We start from the raw sequence: 27,907 nt of genomic DNA, 5'->3' as shown, positions 1-27,907 counted from the left end.
AACACCTTAACTTCCATGTCAAAATGCTGAATAGGAGCACGTTATGGTCATCTACGATCGCATTGACATATATAGCTATTGCAGCTATAGCTTCTCAATTAGTCAATGATATTGTACCTCAGCCTTATCTAGACGAAATCTTTCATATTCCACAAGCACAACAATATTGTAAAGGTGAATTTGCAAAGTATGATCCTAAATTGACAACACCTCCGGGTTTATACATCGTCTCCCTCATTCAAGGTCAAATTGGCAGCTTGCTTGCTCTCGGGACTGGAACATTGAATTCAAAGACATGTCAAAGCGTCTCGCAACTTCGTCAAACTTCATTGTTTGCCTTGTTTTTATTACCCTACATCTTGGCATCGTACTGTCTTGCAACTCCTGCCAATGTGACAATAACCCAAGACAGGAATGTGAAAGTTGGATGGCAAAGGACAAGTGTACCAATCAGTCCAATGGAAGCAATCACACGTGCAGAGGCGAATCCTACCTTAGCTGCCCAGACTGCCAGATCAAATGTATCGGTAAAAGAAGCACAGATTCATGCAAAACGCAGGAAAGGATGGTGGGGATTACCGACACGAATGTTGGATGATATCTTATTGACAGCCAATGTTCATACGATATCTTTCTTGCCTCCTATGTGGTTCTTTGGATTGCTATATTATACAGACGTTCCAAGTACTTTATTCGTTATGGCTATGTTGGCTGCCAGTAAGCGTAATGAGAATCTTTTGGCTGCTCTTTTGGGAGCGATATCTCTCACTCTACGACAGACGAACATCGTTTGGATATTGTTTGCTATGGGAACGTCGGCATTGAGTAATCTTTCGACCATTGGACTGGATACTCGACCTCTTTCTCAAACAAGTGTCATTGAGCAACTCAGAAGCATCACATCTTTACCTGCTCTCACCGCAATTCGCATTCTATCTCAAACTGCGATGCCGTATATACCCGTCTTTGGAGCAAGTGCAGCTTTTATCCTGTACAACGGATCTATTGTCTTGGGAGACAAGGAGCACCATCAAGTCTCCACGCATTGGGTACAACCATTCTATTTCGCTGCTTTTGCGAGCTTTTTTGCTTGGCCTACATTACTCATTTCTCTCAATAGAGCGAGGAGGGGATTTCATCTGAGTACACTTCGCATATTAGGCGAGATTGTCAGCCTTGCGTTGATCTTTTCGATCGCTTTGGCAGCAGTACAATACGGCACTGTGGAGCATCCTTTCATTTTGGCGGACAATCGTCATTATGCTTTCTACTTTTGGCGAAAGATCATCAAGAGGACTGATTGGGCAAGATATGCATTAGCAATACCATATACCATCTCAATCAGAGCATGGTGGATAGCACTTTCTCAGCATTTCTCTTTCTTCTGGCTGGTCGGATTTTGCATGTGTTTATCGGCTGCTGTTATCCCTTCCCCTTTGATTGAGCCGCGGTACTTCATGATTCCATTCATTATCGCTCGACTTGGATTGATGCAAAGCACAAAACCTTCTGAGCCGACTGTGGGAGGAAGTCGGCAATCTCTCGTAAAGCTCAACGACATCAGCAAACCATTCTTCAACGCATGTCTCGTAGAAATGATCTGGTTTGCTTTAATCAATGGATCTACACTATACCTATTCCTATACAAGCCATTCCGCTGGCCAGATTCTATAGATTGGCAAAGATTCATGTGGTGACAAATGTGCACTAGAATTGATTGCTGTAAATGTAATAATATTGTACAATGTTGTGGGTTGTGAAGCAAACGACCGATCATTCGTCGTCTTCTCTGTCTTCGCGGAAGCGAGGATTCTGGAAAGAAGTTGCGTGTTAGCAATGAAAGAATAGTGCAAAAAATCTGTAGTTCACTCACTTTATAACTCTCATCTCCTTCGTCATCATCGTCTCTCTGTCTCTTGGGAGGCTGTTGAGGATCGGCTTGACCATTGCCAAGGCCAGCACCCGTGCCTGTCCGCTCCCATGCTTCTCTTTCAACATAAACACCTTCTGCTCCTGTTGGCACAACACGACCACCTTGTTCTCTTTCTTGACTGAGATAAACTTCTTCGTGTTGCCTGCGTCGCCTGTTCTCCATCTCTTCTGCAATCTTTCTCTCCTCTTCTTCACGTAACCGAATATGTCCCCATCCACCTCTTCCTGCATCAAATTCTTGTCTGTACTCATCACGAACCTGTCCACCTGATCTTCCACGACCGTATTGCCTACCTTCCTTGTAGCCTGGATCCAAATCACAACGAATGATACGTTCGTCCAATTTTGTACCTGACACCAAGCGCATACAATCGACTGCTTCTGCATGTGTATAAAATTCAACAAATGCAAAACCACAAGGAGTTTTTTGATTTCTATCTAAACCCATAATGATACGTCTTATTCCTCCTCCTTTACCTGGATCGGCGACTCTACTAAATAATTCGTACATTTGTTCTTCTGTTGTAAAAAAGCTCAAATTACCGATATACAAAGTTGCCGTACTTTCTAATGCTTGTTGTTGTTCCCATTTACTTTGTGTACTTCTCGAATCACGATAGCTGGATGGAGCATCCAATGCGTCTACCACATGTGCCATCTTGACGATGATGGAAGATGTATGCGTGAAAGAAGAAAAGTGTATCGCGGTCACTGTGCTCGGTTGTTTTCTTTTGTGGGCGCCGCTAATTGATTGACTTCCTTCTCCACGCACAAAAATTAAGGTTGAATTGCGTAATTTTGCCCGATTGTACTTCTTGTGCATAATTTACTGCCATCATCAACTAGCAAAAGAGGAATTATTCCTTGAGCCTATATCTGGCCTCACCCTTGTGATATGCTCGTTCAAGATGGAGTTGGGAATCTTACGTGTACTTTTGGTACGACATGGAATGAGTGAAGATAATCAAAATGCTATCTGGGCAGGTCACAGAGATTCACCGCTATCCACAACAGGTGTCAATCAAGCCAAGTCATTGGGTTTATCTTTGGCAGATTACAGCTTTCAAGGTATCTATTCTTCTGACCTAAAGAGAGCAAGCAGTACTGCCGAAGCCATCCTTTCTGCCAATCGTACAACACCTCCTCCACCTCTTGTGCAAACGCAATCGTTACGTGAACAGAATTTCGGTCAAGCAGAAGGTAGGAATTGGAATGATGCAGAGTTGGTAAACCTGACATCAAACATGCTGGGTGAAGATGCAAGAACATTCAAATTTCCCGAAGGAGAATCATTGGAAGATGTGAATGCAAGAATGGCAGCTTCTTTAAGACGATACGTTTTACCTCGTTTAGAAGCACTTCGATCGGGAAACGAACGTGGAGAACCACAGATTGTCATTGTTGCACATGGAATTGCCATAGCAGAAATGTTGAGAGTTTTGATTAACTTACATGAATCAAGCGATAATGGTCCTTGGCCTGATCCTCATGAATCCTACAAACGTGTTCGTTTGGAGAATACTGGATGGACATTGGTAGAATTGGCTGTTCCTCATCTGGATCCAGAGAATACACCCAACAATACTTTGTCGGAAAGCGTTCAACGACGAGTGTACTATGTTCGAATCGTTCAACAGAATGTAACGGATCATTTGAGAGGTTCGCTTCTGCCTGCACCTATACAACATAGCGTACCATTGGTCGGAGGAGCGAGTACATCGAGTACGGCAGGTTCATTGCTAGGTGGCGGTAGTGGAGGCAATACCGTTGCTACAAGTGATTCTAGTCATTCCCTTGCCGCAACGGCTGATAATGGCCCAACATCACCTTCGGTTGCATTCCTAACGTTGAGACCTGTCATTCCAAGCAAAGCAAGGGATGATATTGAGCGATCGGCAAGCTTGTTAGGATCTTCTCTAAACTCTACAGTAAATCAAGCAACTACTCCAACAGCATCGCTGGCCAACATAGTCATCCCTTCTGCGGTGATGATCAGTGGTCCTGGAGCATGGAACGAGCTTTGGCAAACGCTTTGCTTTCAAGTTGTGACACTGTTTAACAGTGAAGATCCGCGGATCATCATCGAAGAGGTGAACGAAAATGTAAGCGACCATGTTCGAAGATGCCTGGAGCGAAGTCCTGCTCGAGCATCAGATGCACTGATGAAAGATCTTTATTCTTTATGTACGACCGGCATTTCTGTTCTTAACGCAAAGCTAGACCAAATACCAGGATCAGAGGATGTTCGATTATTGGAAGCTTTGGTGGATATTTGGAAAAGATTTCATTGGAGAATCTTGCCTTACTTGGAAGCATTCTTTATACCCTTGCAAACTGATGCAACTCTCGTCAGCTTGACTCGCGGCGGAGACAATCCGAATTCAGCTTTGCGAACTGAGCCGATCAACGTTTCACGTATCATTTTGACCGTCTTTCGAGATCAATTACTCCTAACACGATCGGAGAGATTGTTTATGGCGTTTGTACAGATGGAGGAGCTGGAGAAGAAGCATACGGCTATGCTTGCAAACGGTACGAGTAAAGTACGCAGCAGTGACGATCTTGATGATATCTTGGGAAGTGAAGGTGAAGGATATGATGATGAATCACAACAGATATACCCAAGACTTGCACAAATGACGCATATTTTAGTCGGAGTACAAAGTCAAGATGAAAAACAACAAGAGATGGATAATTTGGTAAGAGCTTTACGTGCTGGACACGAAAATAAATTTGAAGATAAGATTACCGTCAAAGCAGCAGGCGTAAGTGGATTGGGTTTGGGAAATTCTTCTTTGACGGCCGATTTGAGTAACGGAAGTGGATTGTTATCACGTAATGCAAAGAGACAACAAGCAAGGCAAGGCTGGCTACCAAAGAGTGCATCAAAGAAAGGGAATTTATCAACGTCCAATGCAGCTGATTCGGCTGGAGATGCGAACGCTACTGAAGAATCCTCACAATTGACGAGTGCCGCTGCAGGCAAGGAAGAAAGTGTCTTTCTATCTTCTTTGCGATCACCTACGATCGATGAAGATGAGGTTGGCCAAGCAGGAGGCGTGTCGGATGCACACGAAGTTCAAAGTGGTGATGTTCACAAGGTGTCGCCCTTTGTTGATGACGAAGTGGACGACATTCATGCAGATCAATCTCGATCTGGATCATTTGCAGACACGTCATTCAGAACGCAAGGATCTGCGAATGTCGGATTAGGATTACCGATGGATCAAATGGGTGATACAACGTTTGGATGACAATGTATGTGTTTGATAGGAACCACTTTTTATGTATTGTAGAGAAGACGTTTCAATAGAGATGAAGAATTGTTCATGACTACCAGCACCATGGTCCACTGTGAAGATGAAAGACAATGTTAGCCTACCATCACAAGAACGATCACAGAAGAGCAACTTACCCCAGGCAACCCCTTTCCTCGTTCTTTGCCTGTACTTTTCGGATTTCAAAAGGATGCGATAGTTTTAGATCTTGATATGAGAAGGGTTACATCAGCATAGCCTTTTCTTGATTGTCTCCGAGTTCACTCACCTCGAATTTCAGGTTGCTGAGTTGGGATGTAGGCAGAAGACACCATGGCAGGCGATAAGAGCATACAGACTGCCAAAATGAGGATGAAAAAGGTTGCAGTAAGTTTCATTTTGATGAAAGGAGTTTAGAAGAGAGAAGAAGAAGAGATTGTGATGGGGAATTGCGAAGTTCTTTTTACCTTCCTTTGTCATCTTATATAGCTTTCTTGTATGTATGCAGATGCAAGTAGAATATGACACCAGTCACTTTGCATACGGTATGACTTCCTTCCTATTGATCTGCATACGGAAACCCGTGAACAAATTCCCCGTTGTGGCTTTTCTACGGTCAGTTCCGTTAGTCGTGCTGAAAGATAAACAAACAAATGATATGTTTGTTTCTAAAGTAGTCTCATATGCCGGTCCGACTTGCATCAACATTCATGCAGATCATCGTACTGGTATCAATGCGTGGGCTAATTATTCTATGGTACATGTAAGTAAGAATACAAAATGATATACACTTTTTGTTATGGTTCGGGATACCGGGACACATCTAGTCTACATTTCGTGCAGCTTGACGTGCAGCACGCTTCTTTTGTGCTTCTTCACTTTGATCTGGTCCACTTCTCGATAAGATACCTCTTTTGTACATGGCATTCTTGTGTACCTTTCCATGGATATGATCTTGCCATTTAGCCCTGAGCACCATTTGCGGTTCCGAGCCTGGCTCATCGGGCGTACAGATAGGACAAATCACAAACGATAATCGATCGTCGGTTGAACTTTGGTCATCTGCAGTACTTGCATTTATAGCTTTCTTTCTTGACTTCTTAGCTGGAGAATTAGATGTTGGAATGGGTATAGTCTTCTCCAACGGTAAAGGTGCATCATTCAAGAAAGCTGCGGAGGCAAATCCTGTCAGATGAGAATCAGTTGGTTATACATCATCACCTACTCACCGTCTATAATGTCACTCGCAGGTTGATTGACATTTTCTTGCCATTGGTTTGGATCGGTTGCATCTAAAATGACGAGTCGAATACCCTTACTCGCTTTACGACCGATATCTGGGGCTAATCGATTCCTTAGCCAACTGATCTGTCGTTTGGCATACTGACGAGTAGCCAATTTCATCGATTCAATTGCATGGTCGAACAATTTCCTGCCTTGATCATCGGATGGGTCAGGAATAAGATCCGAAGTACCATCCAAAGAGCCAAAAGTTCTTTCTCTATGCGTTAGATATTCATCAAACTCCTTATAACCAATCGTTTGGAAGATCCCACGGGTATAGTCGACTGCATTATCTCCTCTTGACTGTTCCAATGAACGGGCGATAGATCGTAATTCAACAATCTCTTGCAAAAGGCCCCTTTCGATCATCTTGTCAACCCGTTTGTCTAACCTTTGACGTAAAGTATTTAAATCACTGTAAATCCAAATTACCATCCTCTCTACACCACCACCACCACCATCCTCTTCTTCCCCTTCTTCCACTTGTTCCTTTTCACGTTGTTCTTCATACCATTGTGAATGTCGTTTACCCGTTTCAAGCAAAACATTCAATGATCGACGAGTTTTACGAGTGTCTCGATAATGCCATCTCGATGCCATCTTTGGATCCAACACGTTCAACAACTTCCACAATTGCAAAGCTGATGGGTCGTGATCATCAGACTTTTCTGATAACCTCAAGAGCAATTGTCGTTGTTCATTCTCAAGAGGAACACCCAACGAAGCAAGAATCTGATCGACAGTATCCTCGGTAACAGCATTCGCTTCCTTTCCACCATCGCTATCACTGTTGTCAACGTGCTCTCGTTTGTCGTCATCCATCGAAACAAGTTTCCCCGGCAAGAGCAAGTGTTGAAGGTAGTAATTCGTTCCACCAACAATGATAGGAACATAATCAACGTTAGGATCATCATGCAACCTTGTTATGATTTGATTGGCTTTTTGTATGAATGTACCAACGTCACATTCATCGCCAAGTCTTGGGTCCAAGACGCTCAACATATGATGTGGAACATCTTCCATCTCTTGTCTTGTTGCCTTATTTGTAATTACATCTAAACCTTCATACATTTGCATACTATCTGCAGAGATAATCTCTGACCCCATTCGTGTGTCGTCGTGAGCGTGATTAGTGATGTGTTGAGCAAGCTCCACGGCTAGTTGTGATTTGCCGGTACCCGTGCTGCCGCAGACGGCGATCAGCTTCTTACGCCGTGTCGAAGCAGGAGGTAGGGTAACGTTACCCGCTCCGTTAAGGTTTGGATCCTGTCCCATCAATGGCAGGATCAAAGCAGGAGGTAGGGTCGTCACGTCACCCGCTCCCTTGAGGTTTTGGTCCTGTCCCATCAACGGCAGGATCGAAGGGGGAGGTAGGGTCGTCACGTCACCCGCTCTGTGAAGGCTCAGGTCCTGTCCCATCAGCGGCAGGATGGCAGAGATCAGAGGGATGTTGTTGACCTATTCAATTTGATAATTGTGTGTGAGAGTACAGCATGTGGGGAAAAGGGATGGAAGAAAACTATGATGAGAGACCCAAATCCTGAAAAAATGAAAAGATGCAATAAAACGACGTAATGAGAAAAAACGCCGAAATAAAACACACATGACAACACGTCGTACTCACAATTTCAATCATCGCAGCCGCGATTGGATGGTAAAATGACTTGTTCTTGATGAATGTTTCTCGAGCCAAAGTCGGGTCCACCTTGAACAATGATCGGAACAAGGGACGACAGTACTTCATACGACCTTGTTTGGAAACCCAAGCAGCGGCTTCTTGAGTGTACTTGCTTTGTTTGTCTTGCAAAGCCACGACATAGAAGTTGAATCGGATTTCGGTGTTCTTGTCCTTGCCAAAGCCATACAGTTCATCGATTCGACTGGCAACTTGAGCAGGTACAGTCACATCCTTGTTTGCTCGTACTTCGCTGAGGAAAAGAACGATTTGATTGGGATCCCAACCTGAGATGTCCTTCGGGCTAAAGTCTTCCTTTGTTGACTTACCGTTGATCACGTCCAACCATCTGTTGGCGAGCTTGTAAGCTTGTTGTGCAAGTGCTCCTTCAAAGTTCACCTCGGCGGGCAATTGTTTACCCTCGCCGTTGAACCATTCATCCCACTTGACCGTGTTCAACTTTTTCGTGATCTCCTCATTGCCTGCATAGAAGTCGAACAAATGTTGTTTCCATTCTTGCGTAGAGATGCTTCGATCGTAGAAAGCTTTGAAGTAACTGCGAATGAAAGGCAGAAAGTTGTCTAATCCGCCCACGAGACGTTCAAGGTACAGGATGAACAAAGATCCCTTCTCGTATGGAATCGAGCTAAAGGCATCATCTGGGTCCTCTCCTTTCTCAAAGACAGGAACAAGTCTTTGGAACCTAGTCACAGAAGAGAATTGATCCACGGCATCCTCAAATGCTTTGCGTCCGATAATGTAATGCAATTCACGAATTGCTGGTCCAGATTCAGGGCCATGGACAACAGATAGCAACAAGCGCTCGATCCAGACATTGATACCTTCATTCAGCCAGAATGATGACCAATTTGCGCATGACGTCAAGTTACCAGACCAACTATGACCTAGTTCGTGTAAAAGAACATCTGTTTGGCTGCGATCACCAGAAATTAGAGTGGGTGTCAATGTTGTCAAATTTGCATTTTCCATACCACCGTATGGGAATGAAGGCGGAAGAACGACGCAATCGTAACGAGTCCAAGAATAAGGTGAGATAGTCTGCTCAGCAGCAATCAGGAATCGATTTGCATCTTCTTTGAATTCCCACTCTGCTCGATCGATCATAGTAGGCTCTGCCCAAACACCAACACGCGGTGCCAATTCTCGGAAGACGAGATTTCCACCGACGATTGCGATCAAATAGGATGGGATACCGATCGGCTGACGGAATCTATAAACGCCAAGGCCGTCCTCGTCTTGTGATAATCTAGCTTCCCCGAATTTTGTTTCGGATGCACGAATTGAACCATCAGCCAAAGCACTCATCAATACTGGATATTTGCTCTTCACCTTGGAAGTGTATGTGATTTTGTGCGAAGGAGAGTCAACGCAAGGGATCATTGCTCTGGCGTGAATGGCTTGTGCTTGTGAATATAAGAAAGGCATGGAGCCAGATTCAGTTTGTTCTTTGGCCAACCATCCTAAAGCTGTACACTTTTCGGTTGTACTATAATCGATCACGATTTCCACTTCATCACCTTTGTTTTTGCGTTCACCAAGTTCAATGTTCAATGGACTTCCTAATGTACCATCTCGTTTACCCAATTCAAACTTGGCATCCTTTTGTTTGCCATCGGGTTGAAGGATTGCGATGCTCTTGATGTCTAAGAAACTGGTATCTAGTACGATTTTATCTATTCCATCTTTGATAATCTTTATCGAATGCTTCACTGTACCGGTCAAGACTTTCTTATCCCAATCAACAGTCCAATCGATATCAATATGACCAGGTCGGAAATCCGTCAAGTTGGCATGTGTGTGAATGTCTACATGGGTTTCGGGAAAGTCCTTAGCTGGAATATCACCAGGTGCAGGTGCACTCCAGTTGCTTTGAACGGATGCTGCCATACTTGCAAATGATCGTGAAGTAAAAGAAAGGGTGGACAAAGAGACAGAGGCAGAAAGTCGTTTGTTTTGCAGTTGTGCTCTAGGTTGACAATATACCGGAAAGCGTGAACGGAGGAGATGACGGAGAGGAGATCGAAGAGTATGTCGTGTGATCAATGATGAGGTAGCTTGCATGAAGATCAACTTTCTACCAGCAAAGTAGAAAGAGGTGGTAGAAAAGGAGCTGTTCAGGTAGGCATTTAGGGATTAAACTTCTTTTCTTTTTCGCCTAGACCACATGGTCAAGCGTGCGAGTGCATTTGTGGGCGGGCGTATCTCTCTTCTTTGGCGTTTAATAGGCGGACGTTGGGGAATTGATTCAAAGCCGCGACCGGCACATTAGGGAAGAAAATGCGAGATAGTAACCGGCGCGTAAAGGAATATTAGTGTTGGTTAAAGCAGTACAATACCGTGTTGGTCAGATCTTCTCCACGGTCATCCTTCTTGCTCAACTTCATCGTCCCTTTGATAACAGTCGATCTCATTGGATCGGCAAATACAATCACGTCAATCATCATTGCAACGTATTGTAAAGCGGTGACGAGGAGGACATTGAGACAAGGTACAGCACAACCTTCTTTGAGAACATCATTCAAGGTTTCATCTCCTACGGCCGTTGTTAAGCAAATACGTTCATTTACCAATAGCAATACAACAGCTTCACAACCTTTACCGAGAAGACCTTCACCTCCTCCAGGTCCATACGCTCTTCCTATCGGCACGAAAATGGTTCAAGCAAATTTATTAGAACGTCTATCACAGGCGCTCATAAAGATCAATCAAACATCACCTCGTACGATTGCTTCTCCCCCTACGCAACCGAGAAGAGCGAGTGTAGCCATCTTGATTCGCGTAAGACCAAACGAAGCAGATGATGAATGGTTAAGTGAACAATACGATGCCGATGGTCAACCTTTACCCGGCAGTGAGGCTGAAAGGATCATGTCTGCATCTGCAAGTCAGTTAGAATCATCGAGCAATACGAATCAAACACCTGCTAGTGGAAGTCATAGCATGGATCATGATGCATCTTCATCGGATCCAAAAGCAGGTCAACGTGGTGCGGCAGACAGTTTCACATCTGATAGCAAATCCTTCCCCTCCGCTGGAGATGCTTCTTTTATGGGTGCAAGTGGAATTTCAGGTATCACCGATGCGCCAATAGAAGGTCTTGAACAGTCTGGTATAGATCTTGCAGGAGAGTCAACGGGTGACCTAGGTTCTCGATCCGCTGCTAAAGCTTCATCTACTTCTTCACAACAAGGCGGCAACGCTTCTGCGACCGGCGCAGGAGCTTCGAATTCGGGAATATCCTCTTCTACCTCATCAGAAGTTGCTGCTACACATATGACTCTACAGCGATTCTTCTCCTTGCCATGGGTACGTAGAGGTCAAGCAGAAGTGCTTTATATCAAACGTGCTTCGCGTGATACGGACAAATGGTCAGCACATGTCGCATTCCCTGGCGGTAGAAAAGAAGAAGGTGATGAGAATGGATTGTATACCGCAATGCGCGAGACGTGGGAAGAGATTGGATTGGACTTGGCTGAGAATGAGTTTGTCAACGTAGGCAAATTGGATGATCGCGAGATCACAACAAGTTTGGGAAAGAGACTTTTGATGGTTTTAAGCCCTTATGTTTTCGTTCAAACTTCGCCATTTTCACCCATTCCCGATTTACAGCCTTCAGAAGTGGCATCAGCACATTGGATCCCACTTTCTTTGCTATATACACCTACACCTAAATGGGGCGTCACATCGGTCGATATTGCTTCACGTCTTGCACCCAAATCTCCTGCTGTTCGGTGGGCATTACGGGTCCTGGTGGGAAAGATGGATTTCAGGTGTATCTTGTTGCCCAATAAACCTATCGCAGTAGCCGAAACAGATGAAGACGATGAAGTTGTTTCACCTAGCATCAACCCTAATGGAGAATTAATCGGAGATTCAATACACGGAATCGAACAAGGCGAAAGACCTGAACTCAAATTATGGGGATTGACGTTAGGAATGACCTTGGACCTCCTAGCACAAATGTCATCTATACCGGGTGCAAAACCATCTGCCGTCAAAGCACAGGAATCCTTGCCAAGCTTTTCGCATTTATTACGTGAGCCAATGCCAACTGCATATACGATTGTGGCCAGATTACGAGATGAATTACACCTTAGCCCTCCTCCGGCGGCTACTGCAATGGCGCCTTCGATGACGAGCGTTTTTCCGCGCTTTAGTTATCCTGATGTTAATTTTTGGATTTGGGTATTTGGATGGAGATACAGAACGATTGTAAGATCGTGGGAACGTAATATTGGAACAGGATTAGAACAAACGGTAAATTGGAGTGGAATGGCTTTGGGAGCTTTTTATTCTGCCGTTCGTAGGGCTTTGGTGGTCGCAATCTTACTTCGAGCTTTAGGATTTTTATCAACATTTTCCGTCGCATTTTGGTTAACAGGACGTAGGATTCGACGAAGTAGACGTGGACAATCTGGTTTCGGATTAGATGAATTGTTGCCTCAATAGTTGTTGTGATCATGTCTAGAGTAATATTATTTTTTTTAATCCGTTGACAGGCTTGCACGGGCCATTACATGCAAAACACACCACCACGCGAATGATTAAAGTTCAAAATAAAGAATAGCATATCCCTTCCAAACTCATCTTCTAACCATCCTTGCCTAATCTTGGCAATCGCAGTGATGCAGAACCCAGACGAGAATGAGACTCGATCATCAGCAGACTCAAAGGCGAGCCTGCAAGATTCTTTTGCTCCTACCACACCTAGAGCACAAGGTAATGTTGCTTTGCATCCTTTTGGCACAGAAGGATTTGGAAGTGAACCAAATGTTGGTGATTCAACGATGAAGCTTGACAGTACTCCAAAGCCAGATACGAGCATTCGTAGTAGATACGCCGACGAAATCGGACAAGGGGTAAATATTGCTTCCTCTTCAAGTCTTTCATTAGATCAATTAGGAAGGATAGGAAGCAATGGTAGCAGTAGCAACAATAGCAGTACAGGAAATTTAAGTGGTAATGGAACATCCAACGTTGAGAGTACAAAAGAAGCATGGAAGAAGCGAAAGCAAGTCTTATTGGCAGAAGCAAGAAATCAAGTTCCGGCCGATCTGCAGTTACACGGACTGCGACCGCCAGCACCGCATTCGGATGCTTATCATGGCTTGGATCAAAGACCGCATGTTCGGCCATTGGAAGGTGCACTTTCTTCGCTTGGCGATTCATCTTCATCTACATTGGCTCTAAGTGCAATTCGTGCTTCACAGCAATCTGCAATCTTGCGTTGGCAAGATGGTAATATACGCGATGATATGCTACGAATAATTGATCAATTTTTAGAGGAAGAAGGGATGGGCGCAACTCGACAAATTTTGGCGGAAGAATGGAGTGGAAAGGTACGAGAGCGGGATGAATCGGCAGGAGATGCGAGAAAATTACGGAAAGCAATCTTGGAAGGAGCATATGAGGAAGTCGATAAACTTTTATCGAAACCTTTGGTGAGAAGCAGTAATGCGTTTAAATATGCCGTATTCAAGCAACAATACTTGGAGCATATCGAATTGAGAGAATACCAAAAAGCATTCACGTTTCTCAACAAACGTTTAAGGGAGCTGGAGCATTATCAACCCTTTGCCGGTGAATTCAGAGATCTTTGTTATCTTTTGAGCGGAAAGAGTATCAGTGATGCACCCTCTTTCAGAGCCTGGGAAGGTGTTCGACCGGCAAGAGAAGCGTTGGTCGCTCAATTTAGCGATTTGCTTGAACAAGATCGAAGTGAAATGTCTGGACAAACATCAAAAGCACCATTTATACCACCGCATCGATTGAAGACGTTGGTACATCAAGCTGTTGCCTATCAAGTTGAATTTTCTCGTTATCATCCCAAAAAAGCTCCTCGGGTATCTACATTACTTTATGATTATGAATCTTTCGTTTGTCCGAATGCGATCATGTCAACGTGTTACGGTCACAGAAAGAACGTGAAAGCTCTTGCTTGGGTAGGACAAGAGGGTAGATCGATCGCCAGTGGATCAAGCGATGGTACCGTTCGTCTTTGGTCTACGTCCAATGCTCAACAAGAAGCAGTGTTTGAGCATGGTAGTAGAGTGTGGGATGTTGCAGCTACTGAGTCAGGTAATTTGATCGCAAGTGCTGGTGGACATGCTTTGGTCAAGCTATGGAACACATCTTCTCGTGAATGTGTAGCAAATTTGGGCGGACTGGCTTCAGCAGGAACAGGAAGTTCCGTAGTTCCGCCAACTGGTGATGTGTATAGCTGTGCATTTGACGGATACGGTGCTCATCTGTTGACAGGAGGATACGATAAAATTGTTCGATTGTATGATCTTACATCTTCTACCCTCATCAAAACGTTTACTGGACATGGTCTTGGTGTCAGTAGTGTCACCTTTGACCCGGCAGGCCGAATGGCTGTAACGGCAAGCAAAGATTGCAGCGTTCGATTATGGGATCTGAATTCCGGATTATGCATTCGAACAGTTTATGGACATTTAGGTGAATGTACATCTGTTGAATTGAGCGAAAGTGGCAGGGAAATGTTAACAGCAAGTAAGGATAACAGTAGTATGTTACACGATTTGAGAACGTTAAAACCTCTTCAAAGATTCAAAGGAGCCCAAAACACACGTGCAAACTTTGTCAGAGCTTCTTTCGCTCATAATAGCTTGATTGCCAGTGGAAGTGAAGATGGAACGGTTTTATTATGGGATCAAGAGAGTAGCGAATGCTTGCAAACACTTACTGGACATGGAGAAGGGGTGGTGTATTGTGCCAGATGGAATCGTGCACAATCTTTGTTGGCTTCTTGCGGTGATGACGGTACAGTGCGTACTTGGTATTGGGATGAAGGCGGACAAGAAAGGGCGGAGAAGGAACTGGAAGCTAGCGGTAGATGAGGCACCAATTCGACACATGTTTGTACTTTTATCAAACAGCATTGCTAAACATCAAAAATATGATTTTGACTTTAGATGAATCGATGTACTACTACAACAAAGTTGCTTTACCGAAGAACGGTAAGACTATAAAAGAGAGAAAACGAGTGTATAAGAGAGAAAGGGAATAACAGCACATAAAGAAGAAACAAGACAAAAAAGGGTAAAGAGATTTGATCCTATCCAGGCAAAGAAGAATGTACAAGTACAAAACGAGTCGGAAATCTCTCTTCTCAAAAAAGAGGGGGTTTTACTTTTTGGGTTCATGCGATTGACGCAGAAGGTCTTCGGGCAGCGGCAAATCCAACCAAAGAAGTGGCCGCACCAGTGAAATCGCCTGCTCTCATAGATGCTGCCGCTTGACTTGCTAAGGAAGGCATAGTTGTCGATTTGTTCCATCGATAATGATCGTTTTGGTATTGGCTATAGTCATTATTCATTGAAGAGGTGGGGTAAGCGTTGTGATATTCCGATTGTCGATTTTGAACGCTCGTTTGTCTGGAGTCATACATTCCAGAAGCAGCTGTACTCGAACGATCTTCACCTTCTACATCACTTTGTTCTTCCTCTTCGCCGCCATATTCATCATCACGGTCTCCAGCGGCATCCGATCTGGAATGATCTGTATGTCCATCATCTCCTCCGCCGCTTTTGCGCATGTGACCGTCATGATCATTGTTATTCCCTCTGCCTCCTCCATTGCCGCCTTTCTTATCTTTTCCGCATCCTTTGACCAAAACATGTCTTTTTAATGCATCTTTTCTGCTGAAACTTTTGCCGCACCAAGTGCATGGATAAGGACGAACGCTTAAATGTCCTCTTTGATGTCTTTTCAAATCGTGATTACGTGCAAATCTAGCAGGACATTGACTGCAAGCGAATATCCTGGGTTGACTGCTCAACACGCGCGGTGCCGATCTTGGCCTTTTACCATTGATCGACATCAAATGGTCATCAGGTCCCATAGACAAGCCGTAGCCCATTTGACGGGATACCATGCCATACGCATGAGGATTGTCATGCTGTTCATATCTACCATAGATGTTCGCTCCAGGTCCTCCAGGAATGCCGCTGTATCTGTTTGCGTTGTGCATGCCAGGATGTCCTCCCGCCAAAGATGCATGGCTATGATGATTGTAATAAGATTCTTCCGAGAAATGACCAGGTCTTTGAGCGGACATTCCAGGATGCTGATAATTGTTAAAAGCACCGGGGGTAGATTGTTGTCCTTCATCAGATGATGGCTCAGATCTCTTTGTTCCCGCATAAGATCCACCATTTGCCCAGTTCGACGTACCCGCAGAACGTGGTGCTCCGCCTGGATGTGTCGCAGAATTTGTATAATAGTATCCTGCTCCGTCATCAGACATCCTTACCGCTCCTGATCTAGGATATTCTGTTCCATCGACAGGAGGACCAGATGGATGACCATTGTTGTATGAAGAAGGCGCTTGCAAAGATGCCAAAGCGGCAGCTGGATTGGCTCCATTTGCGGGTAGTGTCGGTCTCCTTTCTGCTAATCCGGTCAAACTTGGCGGTGGTAGATGATTGTCTGGCCCAGGAGGAACGTGATTGGAATGACCAAGGGAAAAGCTTGGTCGTTTTCCCAATGTTGGTGAAGGTCCGCGACTTGGAACGTCTTCTTCATTCTGCAACAGTCTGATTGGCGGGAAAGGCAATGAAGGACCTGAGCTGGCACCGCTCACTGCACCACGTCGCATTGGAACCGCAGAATCAAGAGGCGGAAGTGTGATTTCTCCCATGCTACCCATTCCACCTTGTCTTGATCGGGGTGGTAAGATTGGTGATGCGTAAGGGGAAGAACTTCTAGAAGAACCTTGCTCAGGTATGTTACCGGAAATCGTTTGTTGATCCGAAGTTATGTCAATCTTCGGTAATGCCAGCGAACCTCGTCTCTTTTCCGGAAGATCGTTTGATGAGAATTCGTCGCCAAACAAGTCTGGAAAAGGCTGAGAAACGTTTGTGGTGATTGAAGGGTGAAAGCCAGAATGAGAATCTGGATGCTGCTCAATGAAAGTTTTATGTTGTAGAAGAGATGGACTTGCTTCTTCTGTGTTTTCGTGAGAGTGAAAACCTTGAATGGATGACGAAGTGGGAGATCCTTGTTGAGAGAGAGTATCTGTCGTAACACTAAACGAGACTGGATGTCGTTGAGGCGAGATAGATGATGATATCGAACTCGGACCTGGGCCGTTTAGATGATGATGATGGTGTTGATGGTGCTGTTGAGCAGATTGTGTCGGAGACATGATCGCGATAGTTGCAGATTCTTTCTGCTCTGAGTATTATCAACTTCGACTGGCTGAAATCTTGCAGACAAAATGTATGCAATAGAACTGTGTCTTGTACAGATATTTGATGAAGATTTTTGCTAAGGTATGCAGGAACTGCTGTTCAATTGCTGATGTGGCTTGAAAACAAGGGGACAGAGGGAGAAAAATTGCCGGCTATACTTTGAGATGCTAAAAAGGAACTCCGAATAATTGGGTTTGCCGTTAATTGGAATACGGATATTCCGTTTTGTGTCAATATGCCAGACAAATACTTTCTTTTCTTTCTTGTCCGGTGATACCCGTCGGAATTTGACTATGGTCGAGTTTCGGTGATGATGATTTGATCAAGTATGCGAAAGATCAGTATTTGCGATGACTTGATTGCTTTTTGTCTAGATATGTATGTCCAATATATGCATGCATGCACACGTCAATGTTCCAGTATGCGAAAAGAATAGGATCGTAGTAGGAGGGTATCAATCAAACACATGTAGCAGTTTGTGTTACTATAGGAATTCTCGGGGAAGTAAGGAGATCGCCTAGACCTTCTCTGTGTTTTTGCCCACGAGGTGGGGGGATCGAATGAAAAGAGATGCAGTGAAACTTTTTTGCTAGGAACGTTTATCCTAATGAGAAGTTGAGTAGGAATGCGAATACCAATGTTGATGAATGCAGGAGGAGAGCGTTCAACAAAATTACGTTAGAGTCTTTGTTGTAAACGAGAGTTAAAGCACAGTAGAATGCGGGAAATGCAATTTTGCAGACTGTCAATTGTGTGTGTGTGTGTGTGTGTGTGTGTGTGTGTGTGTGTGTGTGTGTATGTATTGTTTAAGTGGCTTTTTGTCTTTTTTTACCCTTAATAGAACAATACAAACTCTTTAGCATTTTAACAGTCTTTTGCTCCATTTTCTTCTTACCTTGAGCGCCGGCGCTGCGCGTTCCTGATTTTTCTTTTTTTTTTCGATCCTGCTGCTGCTGCTGCTGCGCGCGCGCAATTCTTTGTTTTTTATTCTGTGGCTGATTTTGGAAAAAAGGAGCATGCATTTCGTTTTGCGTACATTGCACTCTTTTGCTGCTTTGCACATTGTAAGACAAACTTTCAATGCGTGCGCTGCGCTGCGCCTAGGCACTTTTCCAACATCGGGGAATCCAGGTGCCTGGCAGTCTGGCTTAAAACCCCACAAGATTCAATTTATAAAATAATATTGAATCAAATAAAATTTAATATTCTAGCCCTTTCTCTCCCTCATTTCATTACAGCCAATTTTGCCGCCCTTTAGGGCACAAATGAGAAAAACAGCACAGCCCCCCTTGATTAATCATTGGAATGATATCATTTCAAATTCATTCTGATCCTTTTGATAGAGCAACTTTGATACTAGATGCTGCAAAGACGATCGAAAGTACAAAGTTATGGTAATGCTGCATGTCGTGTTCGTCTCGATCTTCAGGCACGCCGCACGGCAGACTCAGGCAGGCTAGGAAGTGTCTTGAATAACTCCGCCAACAACTTATGCCGTTATACTCAATGAAATCTCCGTGGACATGAAAGTGATAAGCATCAAGTACCATTCTTGGTGTCATATTACAATTATACATGAGTCTTAATTTACGCATTCTTTTCACAAATAAGTCGGAGATTAGAATAAATGAGCTAGTGTAGACGTTGTGGCTTTAAGAACCTTACTCTCTCCAGCAAGCCACCCACATACATTAAGGGTCCATCATCATCTCCTCGGGGAAGAAGTAGTAGATGGAGTTGTTGGTTTGTTTTGAAATGATGACAAAAAGAAAGAAACGCGTGAAAAAAGTGCAAAAATTAATGCAATAACGGCGAATCGAACGCCGGTCGCATCGAATTTACGCAATCTGCTGATTGGCAACGATGCATTCTACCACTGAACCATTATTGCTGAATGCTTATACGCTGCCGGTCGCATTTTAGCGTATATATACCGTTGCTTTTAATACAGATCAGAAAGGTGTGTCATATCTCGTTGTCATGAGTAGCAATGAGAGAACAAAAGAGATAATTGATCACTACTGTTTGTATTGACTATGGAACATACATAGAGCTCTGCTGATATGCCATAGTATTGTGGATCACCCGGTAAAGTTATCGATTAATAATCTGAAATTGGAGTGCGTTTATCATCCGCGCAATTGATCAAAATGACTTGATCAGGATTGATGAAGGTTTGGTTGTTTGAGTGTAATGGGCTATCTTTTGGTTCATTTCCAAATCCATACCATGCATGTGATGAATGAACATACATATCAGCCTTCATTACGCCTACTGTATCATCGTACCAAAGGTGAATTTGTACACTTGCATCCGTACTTGCATCTGAACCATCTTGAGGACGACAACGAGCTAGCATGAATCCTTCCAAAGATTCATAATCGACCGTAATCAAGCATGGGCCCAAAAATTGACGATCCGGACCAGCAAGTCCCTTGCATTGACCTTTCGCACTACCAGGGAACCCCCCATCTTCTGAATATGTTACCGAATTACGATCGTTTATGGTGTAAATTACAAACGTATCCTCCGGAAGTGGGTTAGGAATTGTCAGGCTTGCATTATAGGTGACATAATCAGCTGAAGCTGGTCCAGCAAGATAAGAAGCTCTCAAAGTTGGAAAGTTGAGAATGAAGAAGGAAAGAGTTGACAATATGTAAAAGAAACGCATTGTGAATTGAAGTAGCAATGGACCAGACAAGGAGGTGTTGGTAAGAAAGCAAACTTAACATCCAGTTTATGTGTTACATTCAGGCACAGAATTAACACGGATCTGTATGTGAAGCGGACTTGACGGTCTTCCGCTGCTTAATTTCAGTCAAAGTTCATGAAGTTTATTCAACGGAGAAGAAAGGAAGAAGAAAAATAAAAGAGTATGGAATAAAAGTCTTAACCGCGCGAATCGTTAACGCAATTGATAAGAATAGTTGAACCAGGATCGTTGAACGTTTCGCCTTTGTTGTGTAATGGACTTCCTTTTGATTCATTACTGAAACCATACCATGCTTTAGGTATTTCACTAGGACGTATCGTAGTAATGCTCACATCAGCAATCGCTTTACCGCTTGATTTATCCAAATATAAGTGAATGTGAATATTATCATCGGTACCGATACCTGGACTTCCTTGAGGACGGCAACGAGCAATGATGAAATGTTCAGTATTGGCATCGACAGTTGCTAAGCAAGGACCTGCTAGCAAAAAGTGGTTGTTTGAGCCATCGTGGTGAAGGTGATTCTTACATTGACCTGATGAATCGCCACCATCGTCGTAGTCTGAAGAATAGTCAACTGTGTTGCGATCGATTAGAGTTTGAATCACAAATGTATTCTTTGGGATCGAACGAGGGATAACCAAGCTTGCATTCCAATCCATTGCATTCACCCAAGGCGAGAGACTGAGAATAGCGATTAAGGAATAAGACAGTGTGCGAAAAAAGTGCATGATGAGTAGTTGTACTTGATGAATGAAGGGGTTTTTCTGCCGTAAGGTGGTGGTATTTATCAAACTTTAACTTGTAATTTCACGATTAAGCTTAAAAGGCATTAAATTACAAAGTAACCGGACCTTAACGGTCTCCGTTGATTGATTTCGGCCCAGCCATTCCCCAAAAATACGATCAACGGATAAGTAAAAAAGAAAATATACAAAGAAGACTGGAAAGCCACCAAATCACTTCCGACTCATTTACGGCCATCGCCAACGCAATTGACCAAAATCGTTGAGTCTAGATCGGTAAACGAATTTGATTCATGATGTAAAGGAGTATTGCTAGGTTCATTACCAAATCCATACCAAACATTACCTCTTACTTGAAAATCTGCAGTAGCCTTTTTCGTATCTGGATCGATGTAAAGTTGAAAGTTAAGCTTTGCGCCCGTTCTAGTACCTGCACTGCCAACTGCTCTACAAGTTGCAACTACATCTTGCTCTCTGGTTGCGTTGATCGGTAAAACACAAGGACCTGTAAGGTATACATTTGCTGGAACTGGGGATGCATACTTTCTTAACCAGTGCGCGCAAACTCCATCAGCATTTCCATTACCATTATTGTAGTCATAATCTTTTCCGTATTCGGCAGTTTCTTCATCAAAAACGGTACGAACGCCAAAAGTATTCTTTGGAATTGGATTCGGGATTTTTAAATTTTTCACGACCGTAAGTTGACCAAAAGTGGTACCCAGCAGTGCAAATGTAAGCATAATAGAAGTTCCAGCCAGTCGGAATAATTGCATTTTTATTGATTGTATCAGCAGGTTAAAGAAGGGTTGAGAAGAATTGAGTTGGAGAGATAGAGGATCGATGACAAACAGCAAACAGCAGCTTTTAAATTTTGGGGTCTGCCTGTTGGCTTGATATAACGAAATGAACCACGGTAAAAACAATGATCAGACAAATCATTTCACGGCTCCGCAATCATTATTCAGCATCAGTAAGCGGTTCCTAAAAGTCTTTATGAGAAAACATAATTCCCTCCGAAATTGATTCTATCCACCTGTCCTGTATCAATTGTGTTAATCAGCTCAGTTCACTATGAGTGCATGACCATAACTGAATGCTGCTGGTGACATCCAATCTCCCGAACCCATTGCCGGCAAATGCAGTCAGTGCGCAGCGCATTGCTTAGCGCGCTTTTCATGTGATGGCGGATTTTATTTGCACTGAAAGCCTCCACAGTGAGAATGAATGAACGCTATCTTCTTAACAACCTTCAACAATCGAAAAACTCAACATGCTAAATTATCAGGCAAAAGATCCAACGGCTCTTTTGCCCAATGAACTTTTGGTACATATTGCAACTTATTTAGACATACCCTCTTTGGCAAGATTGGAACGAGTTTCCAAAGCATGGAATGCACTCTTGAAAGTATACGATAATCGTTGTTGGGCTCAACATGTTGAAGGATATGAATACAACAAGGAACTATCATTACAATCAATGAAAGCTCAAAAACAAAAGAATAGCATTGATCAACAATACTGGCAACCGGTAAAACGATGGAAAGATTTCGTATTGAGACAAAATGCATTAGCAGAAAATTGGACAACAGATTATCCAAACGTCGAAACAAGCGTCGTAGGATATACACCCGCCAGAGAGATTGATCCTATCGGGAATCCAGCACCGATTACATATTCAAAAAAGACTGGTGAAGTTCTTCCCGTCATTCATGCTGGACCGGCTTCTTCGTATGTCTGGCGCGCAAGGCTTGATCCTGCTCCTGATGCGCAATTCATCATCACTACATGGCTATCAGGCGGCGTTCGCGTGATCGATGCTCGTCCTGATGGTAATTCTGCAGTTCTATGGCAGTTACCACGATGGAGCGTACGTGCATATGCGCATTTAGAGTATCGAGATGGCATTGCTTGTTGGGATAGCGAAGATGGAATTGAGGTTTGGAAAAGATGGAAGCTCGTTCAAGGAGAAGAAACAGCAGAACAAGATGAACCTGCAAACAAAAGAGGTTCATTTGTCAAAGTAGGAACTGTTCCGGATATGCCAGGTATGCGTGGTTTCATGCTCAATGAGGCTCTGCATTTATCAGTCGTTTCATCGGCCGGTAGATCTTGCACCTACAACGTGGCAGCTGCTAAGCCTGAATCGATTCGAAATTTTCCCATCAAGGAAAATGCATCATGGGTGTACGATTTCGGAATTCGCAGGGGAGCAACAGGTCATATCGAACATGATTTGGACAATGTCGTTTTTTGCATGGGACACGACGGATACTCAGTGTACAACAAGGAAACGGCAACACATTTGGGCGATTTGCGATTTAATGAAGGCGGCTTATTGACAGCATTGGAACAATGCGTTTCAACCAATTATATGTTTATTGACTTTTGGCCTTATCTACCCAAACGACAAGAAGATAGTGTATTCAGAAGGGAGGTTGTGGAATATTTTGAATCGAACGAACAAGCATTGCATAAATTACACGGAACATCTGAAACGGATGAATCTCTTGAACCACCAGAATTGCTTCCTGAACTGAGAAGGAATCGTAAGCCACACATCAGAAGTGACGAATGGGGAGCAACGATGATTAGACAGCTGGACGATGGCGCAACGCTCATAGTAGCACGTTCGGCCGGTGGAAGATTTTTATTTTGTACGGATTTGTTGGGTTTACTGAAATGCATCGAAGAAGGTTCACAAGAGATGTTAGATGCAAAAGTTCGAGAATGTTTGGCGATAATCGAATGTGGTGGAACACGTTGTATAACTGAATTTCGATCAGGTGGCTGGCTCACCGTACATGCCGGTAGGGCTGCATGGGAAATTGAAGATCGGGTTTACATCATCGAATTACCACGAAAACGGAATACGATCCCCGGCCCAAATACAAAGGTGATGACAATGAATGGCAGATACAATGGTGAAATTGTAATGCCTCAAATTTCCGTTCCAGCTTCCATTCTATCTTTGCATGATGATTGTTTGGTGTCAACATATCTTCACCCTGCATACATTTTATTGGAAGGAGAAGTGGCCGGGCAAGCTAGATGGGAAACGAGTGTTTTAAAAAGCGTTCGAATCGTTCGATTTGCACCAAAGGCTTTAGAACCAAAAGTTCAACCACCACATCATGACCCTTCGGCAATCTTTTCACCGGATTATCATGCTAATCGACCACAATTAGGACGCAGAGCGCTTGACGTCCATCAACAATGGTACATCACCAGTCGATTGATGGCAGGTAATGCGATTCGTGTGGATGATGATAATGCTATATGGGCGGATATGGCAGACGATGAAGAAGAATTCGTAGATGTGGACGATGAAGACTTTGAGGACGTTGACGATGACGAATTTGCCGATTTGCAAGCATTGGATGGGGAGGAGGGAGAAGGTCTACATGAAGATGAAATTCTTTAGTGAAAGCAGATTTGTATCATAATTTATTACTATTCAATGTATAAGAGTTTTATTGAAAGTACAGCAAATGCACATAAGCATTACTATTACAATCTCCCCTTCAATTCTTCTTTCTCTGTGAAGCCAATGTTCCAGGATAAGTCTTCTTTGCACTTTCACGTTGTTCCATACGATCCATCCATGCGTTCAACTTGGGATAAAGGGCATCCTTGCCGCTACGCAAGATTGGCTCACCTTCTTTGATTGCACGTAAATCAGCCAAAGGAGGATAAGCAAACAAATCAGCCCAACTGACATTGTTTCCACAAATGTAATCTCCCGAAAATGGTTGATTGAACATTTGCTCAACGATTGCGAGTCTATCATGAAGCTTTTCTAAACCTGTGTCCAAAGCCAAAGTGATTGACTCATCATCGGCACTATTACCTTCCATTGCCAATCTTCTCTTGACAACGCCTAATTCGACGGCAGGGAAGATGACTGTAGCAGCAACACTGACCCATTGATCCACCCTTGCACGTTCCATAGGTGTGGACTTTGCAGCCGGAGGTGTTAATTCAACTTTGTGTTTGAATTTTTGATTTGCTTGCAAACCTAAACTTTCATCGATGTATCTTCTGATTGCGTTACTTTCGTACAAGATAACAGTGTCATCGCTTGAAGAATAAATTGCATTTGGTCTATGAACCAGCACAGGTAAAAGTCCAAATGGGTTACGTTGACGTACTTCACCTGAATGAGGTGGTGTATGATGTTGAATGAAACAATTTCCTAATCCGAATTCTTCCAATCCCATCACAATACTACGTGTGAATGTTGAAAATGGGATACCAAAGATTTCGATTGTTCCGAAATCTTCGGAGAATCCGTGTGGGTCTGGTTCAGTCATGTTTGCTGTTATCAATAGATGATTTACTTGGTGATGGTGTCGAAGAAAGAATGAATTTTGCATGAATGTCTCTCCACCTCGTGCACCCTTCTTCTTTTTGTTTGGATGATATGGACCGTGCATTTCTTTTGATCACCGTTAAGGTCGCCCGAACTCCGAAAAAAGCTTATGGCCGAAAGATGCTTCTTATGCCGGGTGATGGTGCACTGGGCCAGTAAAGATTGCGTGCTTAGCGTCATCATATGATAAGAAAGCCAACATTCTCACAATTCCAATCATCCATCACGGCAACTTGTACAACACCATCACCATCAAATTGGCAGGCGGAACAAGGCTGACAGAGGATGTTTGCATCTTCTTCCCGAACGCTGATTGCGGGAACAAGTGCAAGAATACAGGGTATATCTTGCATTCGCCCTTACAGCCGCAATAATGCATTCATTCCGGTACTGCAAAGATCATGGAACAAGTCTGATCACGATAGAGGGCTATCTATATGGAGCAGAGCTACAGATCAGAGCATCAAGCAAGCATGGCATAGTCCACAGGTAAAAGCTATGCCACCAATTCGCTCAAGGTCATTTCGAAGTATGGCAAATGACAATGAAAGTACACAGACACCTACAAAAGCTCCTCAAGGTACACGCGAGCCCACAAACAAACAGGCTTCCAAAGCAGATGATCCTTTGAACCTGAATCAAGCATCTGCCACCTCCACAAAACAACAGCGTGAGACCGATTGGTCGATTGTGAAAAAGCTGATAGGACACATATGGCCAAAAGGCGATCGAGGAACAAAGATACGGGTCATATTGGCTCTAGCTCTTTTGGTTGGAGGCAAATTGCTAAATGTTCAAGTTCCATTCTTTTTCAAAGGTATCGTAGATCAAATCAATGAAGTCGTCAATGCACCTTTAGATATGACCAATCCTAATACAGCTTGGACAATCGCCGGTGCTGCGATTGTCGGATACGGTCTTTCTAGAGTTGGAGCTGCTGTTTTCTCAGAATTGCGTAATGCTGTGTTTGCCAATGTTGCTCAAAGATCGATAAGAAGGGTTGCCAGGAGCGTCTTTACCCATCTACTTCGATTGGATCTCGGATGGCATCTATCACGGCAGACAGGAGGTTTGACAAGGGCCATAGATAGAGGAACAAAGGGTATCTCGTTCTTGCTCACCTCGATTGTATTCCACATCGTGCCGACTGCACTGGAAATCACAATGGTTTGTGGTATTTTGACGTATAAGTGCGGTATCAATTTTGCTGCAGTGACTGCCATCACCATGGCAGCATATGCATGGTTCACTATCCGGACAACTGCCTGGAGAACGCGATTCCGCAAAGAAGCAAATGCAGCGGACAATCGTGCTGCAACAACTAGTGTGGATTCGCTATTAAATTACGAAGCAGTGAAATATTTCAATAATGAAAAGTTTGAGGTCGCAAAGTATGATAACGCATTAGCAGATTACGAAAAATCCAGTGTCAAAGTTGCAACGAGTTTGGCTGCTTTGAACAGTGGACAAAATGCCATCTTCTCAACCAGTTTGACAGTCATGATGTTTTTGGCTGCACAAGGTGTTGTTGGAGGAACGATGACGGTGGGAGATTTGGTATTGGTGAATCAATTGGTATTCCAATTGAGCTTACCTCTCAACTTCTTAGGCTCCGTATATCGTGAACTACGTCAAAGCTTGGTCGATATGGAAACAATGTTCAACTTGGAAAATGTTGCTGTGAATGTCAAAGACAAGCCTGACGCACCTCCATTGCAAGTTACAGGAGGTGAGATTCGATTCGAGAATGTCACATTCGGCTACCATCCAGACCGATTAATCTTTAAGGATTTATCATTTGTCGTTCCTGCCGGTCTCAAAACTGCTTTCGTGGGTCCTTCAGGATGTGGAAAGTCTACTATCTTCCGTCTCCTTTTCCGATTTTACGAGCCGCAATCTGGTCGAATTTTGATTGACGGTCAAGATATTCGCGATGTTAGCCTGGAAAGTTTAAGAAAGGCAATCGGAGTCGTTCCACAAGATACGCCTCTGTTCAATGATGACATTATCAATAATATCAGGTACGGACGATTAGACGCTACTGATGAGCAAGTCTTTGAAGTAGCAAAGAGGGCACGATTAGATGCAACTGTGAAGAATTTGCCAGAAGGATATTCTACCAAAGTGGGTGAAAGAGGATTGATGATCTCAGGTGGAGAAAAGCAAAGGTTGGCGATTGCAAGATTATTGTTAAAGAATCCCGATATTCTCTTTATGGATGAAGCTACTTCCGCTTTAGACACATTCACAGAAGCTTCTTTGATGCGAGATTTGAACGATACCCTACTCAAATCACGAAGGACGGCCATCTTTGTTGCACATAGATTACGCACGATCAGTGATGCAGATCTGATTATCGTTTTGAGGGACGGAAAGGTAGAACAACAAGGCAAACATGAACAATTGTTAACCCAAGGCAAAACATATGCAGATTTGTGGGACAGTCAACAAACGACTGGAATGGGATATGGAGCGGGAGAAGGTGAACATCCTGCCGAAGCTGAAAAGGAGAAAGTTGCAGCACAAAAAGTATGATCTAATTTGCAGTTTTTAATGGAATAATAAGTTTTATTGGAATGTTGCTTGAGAGTGAGATTCGGGAGACCATAAACGCGCCATCTCAAGCTTATTGCACGTGATCGGGGCCTTTTAAATTTTTTGAGAATAACCTGCATAGAAATTCTTAGGAAGG

At 43.6% G+C, this 27,907-nt stretch overlaps 15 protein-coding genes and 1 non-coding gene across 16 annotated transcripts; 6 read left to right on the top strand and 10 right to left on the bottom strand.

The window, feature by feature from the left end:
- Positions 1-23: 23 nt before the first annotated feature.
- Positions 24-1,720, top strand: FA14DRAFT_151418 (uncharacterized protein; the record flags this gene model as incomplete). Its single annotated transcript, XM_025497475.1, has 2 exons — positions 24-474; positions 613-1,720. The coding sequence occupies 2 exons, from the start codon at positions 24-26 to the stop codon at positions 1,695-1,697; spliced, it is 1,536 nt and encodes a 511-aa protein (XP_025351755.1). The 3' UTR covers positions 1,698-1,720.
- Positions 1,691-2,610, bottom strand: FA14DRAFT_192934 (putative nuclear cap binding protein subunit 2). The gene is made up of 2 exons (XM_025501968.1): positions 1,874-2,610; positions 1,691-1,812 (listed from the first exon to the last, which is right to left on the bottom strand). The coding sequence occupies exons 1-2, from the start codon at positions 2,588-2,590 to the stop codon at positions 1,774-1,776; spliced, it is 756 nt and encodes a 251-aa protein (XP_025351754.1). The 5' UTR covers positions 2,591-2,610; the 3' UTR covers positions 1,691-1,773.
- Positions 2,611-2,763: 153 nt separating this feature from the next.
- FA14DRAFT_139817 (uncharacterized protein) lies at positions 2,764-5,269 on the top strand. The gene has a single exon (XM_025497085.1). The coding sequence runs from the start codon at positions 2,841-2,843 to the stop codon at positions 5,184-5,186; it is 2,346 nt and encodes a 781-aa protein (XP_025351753.1). The 5' UTR covers positions 2,764-2,840; the 3' UTR covers positions 5,187-5,269.
- Positions 5,266-5,587, bottom strand: FA14DRAFT_182670 (uncharacterized protein; the record flags this gene model as incomplete). Its single annotated transcript, XM_025501238.1, has 3 exons — positions 5,266-5,284; positions 5,348-5,417; positions 5,479-5,587. 3 exons carry the CDS (start codon positions 5,585-5,587, stop codon positions 5,266-5,268), a joined length of 198 nt encoding a protein of 65 aa, XP_025351752.1.
- Positions 5,588-5,908: 321 nt separating this feature from the next.
- On the bottom strand, positions 5,909-8,219 carry FA14DRAFT_162717 (tRNA isopentenyltransferase). The gene is made up of 2 exons (XM_025499737.1): positions 6,419-8,219; positions 5,909-6,359 (listed from the first exon to the last, which is right to left on the bottom strand). The coding sequence occupies exons 1-2, from the start codon at positions 7,890-7,892 to the stop codon at positions 6,013-6,015; spliced, it is 1,821 nt and encodes a 606-aa protein (XP_025351751.1). The 5' UTR covers positions 7,893-8,219; the 3' UTR covers positions 5,909-6,012.
- FA14DRAFT_128098 (uncharacterized protein) lies at positions 7,993-10,056 on the bottom strand (the record flags this gene model as incomplete). Its single annotated transcript, XM_025496836.1, has 2 exons — positions 7,993-9,404; positions 9,447-10,056. 2 exons carry the CDS (start codon positions 10,054-10,056, stop codon positions 7,993-7,995), a joined length of 2,022 nt encoding a protein of 673 aa, XP_025351750.1.
- Positions 10,057-10,173: 117 nt separating this feature from the next.
- FA14DRAFT_182668 (uncharacterized protein) lies at positions 10,174-12,618 on the top strand (the record flags this gene model as incomplete). The annotated part of the gene is made up of 2 exons (XM_025501237.1): positions 10,174-10,195; positions 10,571-12,618. 2 exons carry the CDS (start codon positions 10,174-10,176, stop codon positions 12,616-12,618), a joined length of 2,070 nt encoding a protein of 689 aa, XP_025351749.1.
- A 671-nt stretch (positions 12,619-13,289) lies between these two features.
- FA14DRAFT_109315 (WD40 repeat-like protein) lies at positions 13,290-14,975 on the top strand (the record flags this gene model as incomplete). Its single annotated transcript, XM_025495872.1, has 1 exon — positions 13,290-14,975. A coding segment is annotated over one exon (1,686 nt), but the record flags the coding sequence as incomplete, so codon positions are not given.
- Positions 14,976-15,790: 815 nt separating this feature from the next.
- FA14DRAFT_106239 (uncharacterized protein) lies at positions 15,791-15,949 on the bottom strand (the record flags this gene model as incomplete). The annotated part of the gene is made up of 1 exon (XM_025495774.1): positions 15,791-15,949. A coding segment is annotated over one exon (159 nt), but the record flags the coding sequence as incomplete, so codon positions are not given.
- Positions 15,950-19,185: 3,236 nt separating this feature from the next.
- On the bottom strand, positions 19,186-19,275 carry FA14DRAFT_t41. The gene has a single exon. It is a non-coding gene; the product is annotated as a tRNA-Gly (tRNA).
- A 210-nt stretch (positions 19,276-19,485) lies between these two features.
- Positions 19,486-20,055, bottom strand: FA14DRAFT_182665 (uncharacterized protein; the record flags this gene model as incomplete). The annotated part of the gene is made up of 1 exon (XM_025501236.1): positions 19,486-20,055. The coding sequence occupies one exon, from the start codon at positions 20,053-20,055 to the stop codon at positions 19,486-19,488; it is 570 nt and encodes a 189-aa protein (XP_025351746.1).
- A 218-nt stretch (positions 20,056-20,273) lies between these two features.
- Positions 20,274-20,828, bottom strand: FA14DRAFT_182664 (uncharacterized protein; the record flags this gene model as incomplete). The annotated part of the gene is made up of 1 exon (XM_025501235.1): positions 20,274-20,828. One exon carries the CDS (start codon positions 20,826-20,828, stop codon positions 20,274-20,276), a length of 555 nt encoding a protein of 184 aa, XP_025351745.1.
- A 239-nt stretch (positions 20,829-21,067) lies between these two features.
- On the bottom strand, positions 21,068-21,619 carry FA14DRAFT_158685 (uncharacterized protein; the record flags this gene model as incomplete). Its single annotated transcript, XM_025497989.1, has 1 exon — positions 21,068-21,619. One exon carries the CDS (start codon positions 21,617-21,619, stop codon positions 21,068-21,070), a length of 552 nt encoding a protein of 183 aa, XP_025351744.1.
- Positions 21,620-22,092: 473 nt separating this feature from the next.
- On the top strand, positions 22,093-24,312 carry FA14DRAFT_192928 (uncharacterized protein). Its single transcript, XM_025501967.1, has one exon. The coding sequence runs from the start codon at positions 22,117-22,119 to the stop codon at positions 24,265-24,267; it is 2,151 nt and encodes a 716-aa protein (XP_025351743.1). The 5' UTR covers positions 22,093-22,116; the 3' UTR covers positions 24,268-24,312.
- Positions 24,313-24,362: 50 nt separating this feature from the next.
- FA14DRAFT_169311 (glutathione S-transferase) lies at positions 24,363-25,172 on the bottom strand. Its single transcript, XM_025500199.1, has one exon. It carries the CDS (start codon positions 25,154-25,156, stop codon positions 24,368-24,370), a length of 789 nt encoding a protein of 262 aa, XP_025351742.1. The 5' UTR covers positions 25,157-25,172; the 3' UTR covers positions 24,363-24,367.
- Positions 25,173-25,410: 238 nt separating this feature from the next.
- FA14DRAFT_162716 (putative ATP-binding cassette transporter protein, mitochondrial) lies at positions 25,411-27,794 on the top strand. The gene has a single exon (XM_025499736.1). It carries the CDS (start codon positions 25,501-25,503, stop codon positions 27,748-27,750), a length of 2,250 nt encoding a protein of 749 aa, XP_025351741.1. The 5' UTR covers positions 25,411-25,500; the 3' UTR covers positions 27,751-27,794.
- Positions 27,795-27,907: the final 113 nt, after the last annotated feature.

Source organism: Meira miltonrushii (genome assembly GCF_003144205.1).
Source record: "Meira miltonrushii strain MCA 3882 unplaced genomic scaffold FA14scaffold_7, whole genome shotgun sequence".
Taxonomy (NCBI): Eukaryota; Fungi; Basidiomycota; class Exobasidiomycetes; order Exobasidiales; family Brachybasidiaceae; genus Meira; species Meira miltonrushii.
This window is presented reverse-complemented; position numbering and strand designations above follow the sequence as displayed.

Bases quoted from the DNA above. Each gene is read 5' to 3' on its own strand.
- FA14DRAFT_192934 (XM_025501968.1), bottom strand. From the start codon at position 2,590: ATGGCACATGTGGTAGACGCATTGGATGCTCCATCCAGCTATCGTGAT. The intron at 1,813-1,873 runs GTGAGTGAACTA...ACTTCTTTCCAG, and splicing joins AAGGAGATGAGAGTTATAAA to AATCCTCGCTTCCGCGAAGA.
- FA14DRAFT_139817 (XM_025497085.1), top strand. From the start codon at position 2,841: ATGGAGTTGGGAATCTTACGTGTACTTTTGGTACGACATGGAATGAGT.
- FA14DRAFT_162717 (XM_025499737.1), bottom strand. From the start codon at position 7,892: ATGGGACAGGACCTGAGCCTTCACAGAGCGGGTGACGTGACGACCCTA. The intron at 6,360-6,418 runs GTGAGTAGGTGA...TTGCCTCCGCAG, and splicing joins TGCGAGTGACATTATAGACG to CTTTCTTGAATGATGCACCT.
- FA14DRAFT_192928 (XM_025501967.1), top strand. From the start codon at position 22,117: ATGCTAAATTATCAGGCAAAAGATCCAACGGCTCTTTTGCCCAATGAA.
- FA14DRAFT_169311 (XM_025500199.1), bottom strand. From the start codon at position 25,156: ATGACTGAACCAGACCCACACGGATTCTCCGAAGATTTCGGAACAATC.
- FA14DRAFT_162716 (XM_025499736.1), top strand. From the start codon at position 25,501: ATGTTTGCATCTTCTTCCCGAACGCTGATTGCGGGAACAAGTGCAAGA.